General features: G+C 42.6%; 1 protein-coding gene across 1 annotated transcript in view; it reads left to right on the plus strand.

Moving 5' to 3' along the window:
• Positions 1 to 13840, plus strand: part of CASK (calcium/calmodulin dependent serine protein kinase) — a 191037-nt gene that overhangs the window by 170697 nt on the left and 6500 nt on the right. The window contains exons 22-23 of the mRNA XM_021716186.1: positions 2374 to 2576; positions 10495 to 10578. Coding sequence (XP_021571861.1) covers positions 2374 to 2576; positions 10495 to 10578 — 287 coding nt within the window. The remainder of the gene's footprint in view (positions 1 to 2373; positions 2577 to 10494; positions 10579 to 13840) is intronic.

Below are 13840 nucleotides of genomic sequence, written 5' to 3' on the forward strand. Positions count from 1 at the left end.
TTCCCTCCCCCCCATAGTGTCCCAGTACTGTCAGTCATTTTCTTATAGTATTACATTGGATGTTCAAGGTCCATTATATGAGTGAGAACATGTGATACTCGGATCTTTGTTTCTGTGAGAGGTCACTCAATATTATAGACTCTAGTTCTATCCAGGTTGCTGCGAAATTCATGATTTTGTTCTTTTTTATGGCTGCGTAGTATTCCATCGTGTATATGTACCACATTTTTTTAATCCAGTCCTCTTTTGATGGGCAGCATGGTTGTTTCCAGGTTCTTGCTATTGTGAACAATGCTGCGTATATCTTATTCTTAACCTCTTGCCCTCTTCATTTCCTTAACTCTCAAATGAAGTAATTCCCAGATGGTAAAGAGGATTTGAGATCATGTGTATGAAGCACCTAGCAAATGGTGGATACATAGTAGCCATCTTACCACTCTAGTTTTATTATTATTATCATCATTATTCTAAAGTTTAAAATTTCAATCCCAAAAGCTTTCTAGCAGTTCAAGCTTTGTTCAGGGTGGGAAGAGCTAAAGGAGAATGATCTTTTTAAGAGCAACAGAAGATTGGCTCTGTCCTGTAGGCCCTCCAGATGCCTATTTGAAGCAATGTCAACACACTAACAGTTATCTGCACACCTCAGAGAGCCAGGAAGCTTCATAAAACCACCCTCATCCCAGAACCCTGCCTGATTTACAGAAGAAAAGAAGTTTATCAAATATCATTTCATGTGGCGCTACTGGAGTTTTCTAGTAAAAGACTTTGAAATGTTCTTTTAATTATCTTTATGTCTAGATCATAGTACAGCAAGCTTAGCTAACACTTAGTTTCTTCTTGACCATGTTGTACTTGAACTTCCATGTCATTAAATGGCCAGTTAGTTTGCTTTGTTTTAAAACTTACCTTTGATGATATCAATCATATCTACTCTCTGAAATATTTGACCCCAGATGTGTATATAATATATACTTAACTACTGAGATGACTGAAGATAGAATGATAACATATTATGCCATTTCTTCAGCATATAGGCAAAGCATTCCTCTCTGAAATGTCCACATTTTTATGTCCATGGACACTTGGCAGTTCTAATGGTCTAGCAGGAAATGGGGACTTCCCCATTGGTTTTGGCCCATGTACACAGCTAAGAGTAGCATTTTTTTTTCTCAAGGAAGGAAGGAAACAAAGAAGAAGAGAGGAAATTGAAAGAGAGAAAGGGAAGGAAGAAGTCAAGACAGAGAAAGTGGGAAAAAGAAAAGAAAAGGAAAGAAGGAAGGACAGAAGGGAAGAAGGGAGGGAGGGGGAGAAGGAGGGAGGGGCAAAACAGGAAGAAGGTAGAGGGGAGAAAATTGAAACCAATGTTCCTGGCTCATCTAAAGAAACATTTCCTAAATTGTGTTTTGTAGGATTCACCAATCCTATTAGTATCCACAGAACTAAGGCTTATTAGCATATACCTCAGTATACACTCACTTAGGTGACAGTAGGCAAATCTTTTCTGTAAAGGACCAGATAGTAAAAGTTTGAGGCTTTGAAAGCTTTATGGTCTTTGACACAATCACTCAGTTCTGCCATTGTAGCATGAAAAGCAGCCATAGACAGTATATAAACAGATATGCATGGTTGTTTCAATAAAACTTTATTTCAAAAACAACAGGCCACATTTGGCCCACAAACCAGTTTGCCACCTTCTGGTTTCACCTGGTTTAGGTCTTCCATAATAATTGTGGCCACATCTGGCTAAGATCATTGTATTTCCAGTATGGTGTACCTTCTGCTGTATTCTAACATTCTCCTTTTGCAAGCTGCTATAGACCAGCAGTTTGCAATAGAACTTTCTATAATAATGACAGCATTCAATGTCTGTGCTGTTTAGTACAGTAGCCATTAGCCACATGTGGTTATTGAGCCCTTGAAATGTGGCTGGTGGAACTGAGGAACTGAAATTTGAATTTTATTTAATTTTAATTTATTTAAATGTAAATAACCATAAGTGATTTTCCAGTTTTTCACTTTTTTTCTTTCTGCTCAAGACCCAACTGCGTTAAGGTATATAGTGAGTTATGTTCGTCTTGGGTTATTTCATTTTTCTCTTGTGGTGATCCATGAAGAAATGAAATATATCTCACCTAAAAACTGAAAGATTCACCATACCAAGCAACTCATTGGCTACTGTGGTCTCATGTATACAGATAAATGTGATTTCTAGAATTTAATTCTGCAAAGCTAGTGGGGGTGAGAACAAGGGATGTGAGAGATACACTAAAGAATTCACAGCTTTTAGGAAGAGATTGGGTTTGAATAAGTCTATTGGAAGCATAAGCTTATCAGCTCAGCCATTTAAATGTCTTGTGACATGTGACTTTGCAGATACAACCAGACCTCCAAAAAAAGATGAAGAAAATGGAAAGAATTATTACTTTGTATCTCATGACCAAATGATGCAAGACATCTCTAATAACGAGTACTTGGAGTATGGCAGCCATGAGGATGCAATGTATGGGACAAAACTGGAAACCATCCGGAAGATACACGAGCAGGGGCTGATTGCAATACTGGATGTGGAGCCTCAGGTAATGCCCAACCACCCCGAACTCCCAACATCCTGCCTGCATGCCAATAAGCACAGATTCTGAAATCAAAAATACCATAAGAAAGTCATGGGTCACATAATATTTTCATAAACTACAGGAAAGTATCAGTAGTCAAGGCATCATGGGTTCAGTCTAAAACACAGACTGAGCAACCATTGGGCTCAGTGTACACGCCATGTTTTTAAGAAGCAGAGATTATTCTCTTAAGAGGTTTAATATACTCAGAAGCCCAATAAGCTACCTGATTGGGTCTGTGCCTTCCAGAAATCCTGCAATCATCTGGCCTCAGGATGAGACTCTTGACACTTTGTTATAACAGCTACCTTTCCTCTCTTGGTACAGCTCATGCTGGACCATCAGAGCCTCCACCAGCATCTTATGCTAATCACCAGTGAGAAACTGACCCTGGGGCCTGGGTCTGAAACACAGCACTAGCTTTATGAAGGCAAGTGTGAGTGAGCCCAGATGTCAGATGGAGCAGGGACAGAAAGCTGTCAGCCTCTGCCATCTCCTTACCTGAGGATGATGCCTGACCCTGAGCTAAAGTAAGAGAGATATGGAGAACTAGGAGAAGACTCAAAGGAGAGCCAGATATAGAGGTGATAAAATGATTTGTAGATACACAGGAAGCAATAGGAATTATTAAACTTGAAAAGGAGAAAGGCTTTATCTAAAAAAATGCTAACAAGCTATTTTTTCATCCCTGAGTACAAACCAAGTAGAAGTGGGATGTAAAGCATAGTAGGAAGGACTTGGGAGTTGTAGACATCAGGGTAGGTTACAGGAGAGGCTTGTAGGTGCCCTTGTGACTCCTAGGCCTGCCATTTCTAAGATTAATCTGTACCAAAACTCCCTGATCACTTAGAAACAAATCAGCATACCACCTGCTGAAATGATAGACCAGCTCCCCTCAAGCAAGACAAATCCTTTCATCAGGAGGCTTACCTGGCTATCCTAGGCAGGGTAAATCCCTGTTCAAGGGCCACCGCATGAGACTTGGTCCCCTAGCTATCCCCAAAGTGAGGGCAGAACCTGTATAGCCAGGGTCTATGTGACCTGGGGCCTGATGGCTCAGCTTCTGGGCTCCGAGATCCTAACTCATGGCCAGTGGGTTCACTCATTTCCATTTTATAACACCTGATGGGGTTCGTGAACCTGGAACTTTGGAAACCACAGAAGGATCTGGTTAAGGGGCTGGGGAGGAGAGCAACGGTATGGTGAACACTAATCATTTACTTAACAACTAACTTGGACCTATATAGAACTAAATATATGATGTATACCACAGATTGATTTTTGTTTAACTACTAATCCCTCCTTACTAGGGATTGGAAAAATCTTCTGGCCAGGGGTGGCTAGAGGCAAAGTCTCAATCCTGGTCCTGGTCTTCGACATCCTCTCCTTGGGTTCCACACTGGTCTTCACCTGAACGTCGTTTTCTGCTGGTAGTAATGTCTCTAGCAGTATGCTGGCTGCAGGGCTCCTCAGACTCCCTCTGCATTACCTAAGTCCACTTTTGAGGGCTTTCTGCCTTACCTGCCACCGCTGCTGCCGCCGCCACCACCGCTGCTGCCGCTTCTGCTGCCGCTCCACTCATAGTGCCCAGCTCCCATCTCCTTGCCCTTGCACAGCCATGCATTGCTCTGCACTGCTGAGTGGGAGACACTTCTCTAAGCCTCCCCAGGACACCCACAGCAGTCACCTTTTCCCATTGCACTTGGCCCCAGAGCACCTCCTCGCCCTGGCTGGGCACACTCTCCTCTGCTCCCTAACTGCTGGATGAGCTCACCTGCACTCTCTTCTCCTGCTTCCTGGATCCCTGCCTCTCGAAACTGTGATCTCTCAGATCCACCTACCTCTGAGGGCCAACCATAGGCATCCTGGTCTCTGCCCTGAGCCTCTTCGGGCCAGCAGCCTTGGGGATAGGGATTGCCCGGTTCCTGCTCTTCTGTTGGTCTGGTTGACCACTCTGGTCTCAAGCGGTCCTGCCCAGTCCAGCCTCATGCCAGTTCTGGCCTCACACTGACCATTGCATACAATGGTACAGCTAAGGCTAGGGACACCCAGAGTCCGCACCAACTGGGCTTCGCCCTCGGGCCTCTCTGCCGTTAGCCCACTCTCTCCCCAGCTGGGCAAGGCCCTCATCCTGCCTTCAGGATGCCTGTGGCCATGAACAACTTGCTTTCAGGCAAAGCCTCATTGCTCCAGGGAGGCTCTCTCCTTAGGACATTTTTCTCCATGCCCCTTTCCCACTCCAGCTTATTAGATTAACCCCCCTACTGTATCTCACAGATAGATTGATCCAACAAACTTGTATTAAACAATTATTATATACCAAGTACTGGGTCAGGAGCAAAGAATACGATTCAGAAGACAAGCTGGTGAGGATGAAATTCCTTCCTCGATGTACATCAGAAACGGTCCATAACAGAAGTGCCTTGTGGCATTTTTTAAAAATCCTCTCACTTCTACCACACTGCATGTGGACTATAGAAAGACCACCTAACAGTGTTTAGCTTAAAAGAGTAGATCTAATACTTGGTGCCATCTTATTTTAGCCAATTAAGGCCAAATTGAGCACATGTCTAATAATACTATAATAAGATGTTTTGATCCAACTTTAAAATTAGAGGGCCATAGTAAAGACATTAAACTAGAAAAAAAAAACGTAATAACCTGGCTTCTCATAAAATAATAACATTGTGTTCTTACTGTGCTTTATATACTCCTTACCTCATCCTTGTAACCTTATGAGATAGAGATCAGTATCTACTTTTGTAGATAAAGAAAGCAAGGCTTAAGATAATTTTGACTTAGCTAAGGTTTTACAGCCAATTGAAAGTCAGGTTTGAACTGTGTTGATTTTTTTATTTATTTGGTTGGTTGGTTTTTGTTGTTGTTGTTGTTGTTTTTGAGATGGAGTCTCACTCTGTCACCCAGACTGGAGTGCAGTGGCCGCTCCCGGCCACCGCAGCCTCGACCTGCTGGGCTCCGGCGATCCTTCCGCCTCAGCCTTCCAAGTAGCTGGAACTACAGGCGCGCGCTACCCACGTCCGGCTAATTTTTGATTTATTGTAGAGATGAGGTCTCGCCAAGTTGCCCAGGCAGGTCTCGAACCCGCGGGCTCAGGCAATCCACTCACCTCAGCCTCCCAAAGTGCTGGGATTACATGGCTGAGCCACCGAGCCCGGCTGTTTTTTTTTTTTTTTTAAACAATAAATCTCAACTTCCTGAAACTGTACCACCCTAGAAGAGGTAACCCTGGGAATCCTTAACTCACCTTATATGTAGTAGTACAATTTAAATCCCATTTTTTTTAACATTTAGAGAGATCTATCAGGCAGTCAAACCTGAGAAAAGCTATAGAATTTATTGTCTCGTGGAAAATAAAGCTATGGCTCAGAGAATAATCTCTGTCCCTCAACCTGAAACTATAATAGCCCCAGTATGTAATCAGAGCTTAATGTGATGATTTTAGAACTTAACTTTTTTTTGATATATTCATTTGCAGCATTACAAAGTTAACAGTAGCAGAGTATTTGTGGTTTTGCTTTTGCCCACAGAGGGAAAGGTCATCATCAAGAGAGGTAGCTTAGAATATTGTTAGAAGCCAGGCTCGGTGGCTCAGCCTGTAATCCCGTGCCTTTGGGAGGCCAAGGTGAGTGGATTGCCTGAGCCTGCGGGTTTGTGACCCGCCTGGGCAACTTGGCGAGACCCCATCTCTACAATAAATCAAAATGAGCCGGGCATGGTAGCGCGTGCCTGTAGTTCCAGCTACTTGGAAGGCTGAGGTGGAAGGATCGCTGGAGCCCAGCAGGTCAAGGCTGCGGTGGCCGGGAGCGGCCACTGCACTCCAGTCCAGGTGACAGAGTGAGACTCCAACTCAAAAAAAAAAAAAAAAAGAATATTGTTAGAAATCCCTACTTCAAAGCAAGAGTCAGTTTCTGAACCAGAAGCTATTTTGTTAAATTGGTTGGCTCTTTTGAGATTGTCTCTGGGGTCACTGTGCTCTTCCTAAACTCTTAGATTTTTGTACAAAATGATTCAGATGCCTGCCCCTATGTACTTTTGAAGTTTGCAAACCAGATTAGACACCCCATGTTAGATACTTGAGTCAAAGGAGTTTTTATTCCTTTAGGGTGGTAACTGGAGATTAATTATTGGATGTAGTTGAGCCATAAAATCAATTTATATCTACAAAAGAGAATGAAATAATTAACCTAAAATGTTAAATTAGTGTCACTTTGTTTGAATCCAGTGTGTTTCAATGATCTTTCTAGAACACACTTTCCTCTCTCTCTCTTTCTCTCTCTCTCTCTCTCTCTCTCTCTCTCTCTCTCTCTCTCTCGGATTCAGAGAGAGAGAGAGAGAGAGAGAGATTTGCCTGTGAATATTAACAAATTTGTGTCTCATCTTGAGTCAGAAAGGAAGAGGATTTAGACTTCATCATTAAGTCACCTATTAACTGCCTGGCCTGAGAAAGGGAAATCCTTGTGAGCAGTTAAAGTTCCTGTCCCTGAAGTGACTCTGAACCTCAGCCAGGCTGAGACTGCACCAAAAATGGCACCCACTCAAGACTCATAAGTAGAGCAGAGAATGGGGACAGAGTACTTCAAGAACAAGTGAGGAATTATGTGGTGACTGCTAAAGAGATGAAACCTACTAGACAAAATCTCAGTCAGAATTTGGGGCATCTTAGTTTTTTGAATATACTGTAATATAGGATAGAAATAGAAAATCAAAGCCATGGAAAAGAAGAGGAAACAAATATGCTAAACATGGGGACTACCCTAGTTACTGTGATAAGCATTAAATTTGGCTCTGAACTTCCTGGCAACCAGGGCAAAAAAGGGAATCAAGGAATATACCCAGATTCTTAGACATAAGAGGCACTTGGCAATGTGGTGAATGTGGTCTTCATTGATGATTTTGTGCAGTAAGTACAGAATGATCCTCATATGTTTATGGATATAGACTAAGGGTATGAAAGTAGTACAGAGATGGATAATTTGCAGGGAGCTAAACTAATGTTTTCGGCTGTTGTACTATGATAGCAGGCTAAAACTGAAAGCATTCAAAGGACTGGATAGCTAGTACAGGGGTCCCCAACCCCTGGGCCATGGACCAGTATTGGTCCATGGCCTATTAGGAACTGGGCTGCCCAGCAGGAGGTGAGAGGCAAGTGTGTGAAGAAGCTTCATCTGTATTTTAGCCACTCCCCATTGCTCACACTACCACCTGAGCTCTGCCTTCTGTCAGATCAGTGGCAGCATTAGATTCTCATAGGAGCGCAAACTCTATTGTGAACTGCACATGCAAGAGATCTAGATTGTGCATTCCTAATGAGAATCTAATGCCTGGTGATCTGAGGTGATGCTAGCACTGAGGAGTGACTGCAAATACAGATTGACATTAGCATTGAGGTTTAACTGCACATCCCCTGCCCTCCACCCTCATCCATAGAAAAATCGTCTTCCACAAAACCCGTCCCTGAGGCCAAAAACGTTGGGGACCGCTGAGCTAGCAGGCTGGGTCACTAAGTAGAAAAAAAACACTTCGCGCCCACGGTGTCATTCTCTACTTCATCTGTGGATTCTGTTCAACACCCAGGCTGTATGGACTTCCATCTGGCATTCAAGTATCTTCATGGATAGAAGCAAGTGGAAATGTTTTTCTTATCTTAGTTGCCTAGAAGCTGGCTATGGAACAAGTGTATGTGTATATGACAGGGGGTAGGAGTGTTGAGAAAACCTGATGTCTCAACTGGACCTGTATTCACCTAATTTATGAACACAGGAAGGAAGGGGAAAAAATCCCAAGACAGTATTGACAGAAAAGACATTTCTAAGTGAAGATCCTTGTTAGCTCAGTTGAGCTATATATGGACTTTTTTATGATGTTTATGCCTTGCTAAAGACTGCAGTCACGAAAGGATTGGCAAAAAAATTGCCAGTTACCACTTTCAAAAATTAACATACGCAAACTTGAAGAGCTTTCTTCCTCGAGGCATCTGAGCCTGTGACTTTAACAATTAAAGAGCTTTGATGGATAGATACAATGTGCCAGTATCCCTTAACCCACAAGATACCATGGAACTAAAATTCAGAAATATAATCCCAGTGAAAGTAAGCCTTGCACTAAAAAAATAAAGTTAGAACCTTTAGTATCAAATTTTCTCTTACATGCCTGTATACGCAAAGAAACTCCCTTCAGCCAAGAGAGCAGAGTGCTCTCTAGTTGAACTTGCCTGAAAAGACAAGATAAATTCTGTGCAAATTGTATTTACTGTTTTTGCATTTTATCAAAAAGACAGTTTATGCCATGTGCCATGTTGAGCATGAGGGAGACAACTAAACAAGATACCACCCCTGCCCTCGAGGAGTATACCTGCTTGTCCCATTAGGTTTCCAATGTGATGGGTACTTCAGGAGCACACGGGAGGTCCTCAGAACTCACAAAGAACTTTCCAGAGAAAAGAGCATCAGTACTGAGTTCTGAAGGATTACTCAGCCAGGCAAAAGTTCAAGTAGGAGAGGGGAAGAGAGCTGGGCGGTCCAGGCACAGAGAGCAGTAAGTTAAAGGGCTAGGAAGCCAGAGAGAGTCTGGCCCTTTCTGGAACTGAAAGCACTTCAGTAAGGCTGATCCATGGAGGGAAGAGTCAGAGAGAGGCTGAGGAAGATAAGCATGGGCCTGCTTGTGAAAGAGAAACCTGACATTCATGCTAAGGAGTATACATTTATCCTGAGGCCAAGAGGGAACTGTTGAAGAGATATACATTTCAGAAAGATTATTCTAGTAGCAGGGTTAAGTGTGGATTGGAAAGCAGCAAAACTGGTGGCAGGGTGACCAATCTAATTGCTATCACAATAAACCAAGCAAAAGATGCAGCAATAGGAATAGAGCAAAGCAAGCAAACATAAAGAGCATTTAAAAAGCAAAATATGTGGGTAACAGAATAGACATGCGAAATTCTTGTGTAAAGGACAGCAAGATATCTACCCTCACACATGTGAATTAATTATATGCCAGTCACTTGTGAACTGGGTACCTGGATGTGTTGGATTTTGTTCCTTGGAAGGGAGTTTGTAACCTCCAAGAGTATCATGTCCTCCCAGAGGAGGAGCTGAAGCAGTAATCCCTTAGCAGCATCAACTACAGCATCTGATTGCAGCTTTACAATGCATCTATGCAAACTAGTAACTTGCGGTTAGAGGTTTTCATTGCCTTGGGAGCAAACTGAAAGGGGCCTCAGAGGTCCTTCTCCCTTAACTGCAGCATTTACTCATGGGCCTGCGCATTGCCCACAACCACACAGTGTCTCTAGTGGCAGGGCTAAGACAACAAACCTCGGGGTTCCTGACTTCAGTCCTGGGCAAGGTCCCCCCTTCTCCGTGTGTCCCACAGGGTCTTTCCTCAGGACAACTTAGAAGACCTTAGCTAAGTATGAACACAGCCCTCACAGTTACAGCAACTAGGATTTGCTATCCTTGGTTAGCGATTTGAAGTTTGAATTGTGAGTGGGCTCCAGCCCGAAGGCCCAAGTCTACCCTCAAATGCACTTCCTATCCATTCAAATTCAAGCTGCAACTCATAACCAGGTCTAAATGAACATTAACCAACATAATCATTGTTAACATTATGAAGGAAAATAAATCAGATTGATTCTTGAGATTCATGAGAAAAATGTCCAGTTTGCCACTTATTTTCTGATGGCTATTGCCTATCCTCTAGAAGAAAGAGAGAAATATAAGTTACATATAAAGTTGGTAAATTTAATAATACCTTGTCAAAAATTTGAACCAAGGGCTTGAAATTTTCAGTTGTATAAATCTGTATAGACTCATTTGAAAGTCGCATTAGTTATTTCTCCTTGTAAGTCTCATTTTTACCCCGACAGGCACTGAAGGTCCTGAGAACTGCAGAGTTTGCTCCTTTTGTTGTTTTCATTGCCGCACCAACTATTACTCCAGGTTTAAACGAGGTAAGAGTCCATTCGTTTTTCCCCAAATAAGCGCACCCCGTTGTAAAGATCCATGTGTGTTATGCATTCAAAGCAAAGCCCTATCTCATTAAGACAAATGAACGAAGCTCTGCTTTGTTGTTGATACTGGATAGTGAGAGTTCCAGAGCTCGGGTTCCTCTTTCAGTATTAGGATTTAAGCGTAAATAGTCAGGTTCTTCTGAGATCAGAATCATTGGACAAATTCAGGCCTTAGTCCCCAGCATAGCATGAAGCATGTCAGTCTACATCTGCAGCAAAAAGCTACTCTGATGAAACAGGATATGGAATAGAATGGTGCATGGGATAGTCTGTGGCCTTAATCAGTAAGTCCACTTATAAAGTCTGAGGATAAGCCCCCTCATCCCCACCGGGCCAGAGGCTTCCCAGGCATCTGACACCTTCCAAGGCTACTAGCCCACTCCCTCTCATGATAAGGATTGTGCTAAGGCAGCAGCAGTCCCCGGAACTAGCTCCAAGCCAAGGACTACTTTGCCTAAAGAGATCTAGGCAGCCCCTGGAGTAGAACCCATGGGGAATTTCTCTCAGGCTACTGGAGACTGCCAAACCTAGAAATGAGCTCTGTTCACTATCAAGCCAACTCAAGTCAACAGCTGCCACAGAGTTGGTGCCTGTGAGAGTTGGCTGCCAACTTAGAAGGCTTTCTGTTGCTGAGCAGATAGAAAGGGTAGTTATCATGTGTCTGGCAAGTGTAGTGGTGCCTATCTGCTGTAGAAAACTCCTATACAAAGTTATCCTGAAGATCATTACTTTGACAGATTCTAGAAACCATTAGAGGACTCCTGGCTCTGTTCGGTAAACACTGGCCTAAACTCACCAAAGCTTAAATACAATTGAATCAAGGCTTGGAAAGTTTCATTTTGTGTACCTTTAAGAAAGATTAAACATTAGACCTACCTATATTACTCATATTCTCAGTCATTTTTTTATTTCATTTGTAAGAGGTATGTTCCTTTGTAAAATTCTACTTTCCATCTTATTTAATACACAAGCATGTTTGAAACTCCACACTGTGGTTAGCTTTTATCCTTTGGTTGCCATGTATTTTTCTTGAATCATCATCTTTGCTTTGTTTTTGTTTTTGTTTTGCCTGTTTTCCTGCCCCTTTACTAATTTTCCATAGCTGCCAAAATGGTGCAGAAAATTGCCTGTAAGTACCAGCTAGAAGATGATGAAATACAGCCTTGTTTCTTTTAATAGATTTAGAATGTAGACATTTTGTTCCCACAAACCCCTGCTTTTGCTGTTAGAATAAAGGCATTTTGTTTTCACTGAGTTAAACCCTGCTCACGTGTGAGTCAAGCACACAGACAAGCTGTTGTCGAGGAAGAAACTGACAAATATAGCTTCATCTTATGAGATCCTTAAGAGGGATCTTTATTTTTCTATGAAGAGACCTATGTTAAAAATTTGATGCTTTCAGCCATAAATTTTCTTGAATGTTTTCATCAGCCCAGATTTCTGAGCAAATCATAAACTCTGCTAGTGATTTTTGAAGCCCAGGACTTTATATTCAAACAGAATCCCCAGCCCAGAGATTGACATTGTAGGAATTGTTCCTTCTCATACTGGTAGGAAGCACTCCTGTCTTTGGGTGAATGCACGTTTCCAAAAATGGCTTTCTTTGCATTGTGTTGATTGTAAAGTAAAGCCACAGTGAAAATACTATGCTTTTTAAGTGCAAGCAGAATGTGTGTTGATATGACCTTAGGAGGTGACAGTTAACTGGGGTCTTATCTACACTGTAGTAGTTAACACTAACATTCAAAGCTTGCCCTGTCCTGCTTTGAAATTCCTATAGAGGAAGATGACGAAACAGGTAGGAGTTCTTGGTTCAGAGTGTCCTGATAGAAAAGATAGAGTTCCCAACCGCTGCTGTGTCTGTCTGCCCATCCCCACTGTAGTGGTCAAGATGGAATCAAGCAAGTCTCTTTCTCTGACTTCCAGTCTCCTTTCCTGAGAGTTGCACTCACAGAGCAAGGCTTGCCTGTGTCTCTCAGCAGCCCCATCAGGAAGGGCCTCTCACAGCTAACAGAGGGGTCTCAGAGAAGAGAAGGGGTCCTCAGCCAGTGCTGGGCGCTACAACTCCTAGTCCCTAGAGGCACTGCATCTTTTATTCTCTCTGGAGCTCTGTCTCTGTCACCCTAGGCTCCCATTTCGTAGTAGAATTGCTGTCTCTTGATTATAGATTCAATACTCACAAAATCCTATAATGACCAGTTATCAGTCAGCCAAGTGCTTGTTCTTTCGCCAGTATTTATTAAGCACTTATGGGGGGAGACCCACAAAAATCGGAATTTATTTATTTTAAAAGTATACATTTATTCTTACATGTTTACACTTCAGTCACCTTCAAAGTACTCTGTTTGATGCAATACACCTACTGAGATGCTTTTCCCACTGCTCAAAACAGTTTTTGAACTCATCAATTTGGATGGCTTTTAGTGCTTCTGCCATTTTTGTCTCACCTCTTCCACATCAGCAAAACATTTCCCTTTGAGGACTTTTTTCATTCACAGAAACAAAAGTTGCCCAGAGCAAAAATGGCTAAATAGCGAGGTTGGGGCACCAGTTCATGCCATTTTTGGTGAAGAACGGCTGAACACTCAGCACAGTGTGAGCAGGTGTGCTTGTAAATCACCCATCATGAAATGGGCAAATGTGTTGAAAGACTCCAAAAAGAAATTCACTGAAGCCAAACACAGCCTCTCACAACAACGCTAGATGTTACACTGATGCCAGTGGGTTCCTAGAACATTTACCTAGTGGGGGAAGCCTATACTACAAGGGAACTGCCCGCTAAAGATAATTCCAGTTTTTGGGGGGTCCCTCCCTCATTCTGTGTACAAGGCACTATGCCTAGTGCTGGAGGGAGCACAGCAATGACAGGGCACACAAGACAAGTTTACGCCCTAGTTGGGGAGAAAGCAACTAATCAGATAATTTACATAAAATACATAATTCTATGTATAAATATTTAAGACTCAGCTCAATAGCTCACCCACCTAGTGTTTGGCAGGTGGGGGGGCCGTTGTTAATTTGACTCACAAAGTTCCCTAGTTTCAAATTTGAACTTGCCCTTTGAGGGTTCAGCATAATAAATTTGACCCATGAAGAGGCAGAGACAGCCTTTTTTCTGGTGGCCGTTAAGAGATCCCTGTCTTGAAAGAACTGCCATCCTGCAGCAAAAGCTATACTCATGCAACACACTTGGGACCCTGAA

The sequence above is a fragment of the Carlito syrichta genome, unplaced genomic scaffold (assembly GCF_000164805.1).
Source record: "Carlito syrichta isolate Samal-C Ts95f unplaced genomic scaffold, Tarsius_syrichta-2.0.1 Scaffold308260, whole genome shotgun sequence".
NCBI lineage: Eukaryota > Metazoa > Chordata > Mammalia > Primates > Tarsiidae > Carlito > Carlito syrichta.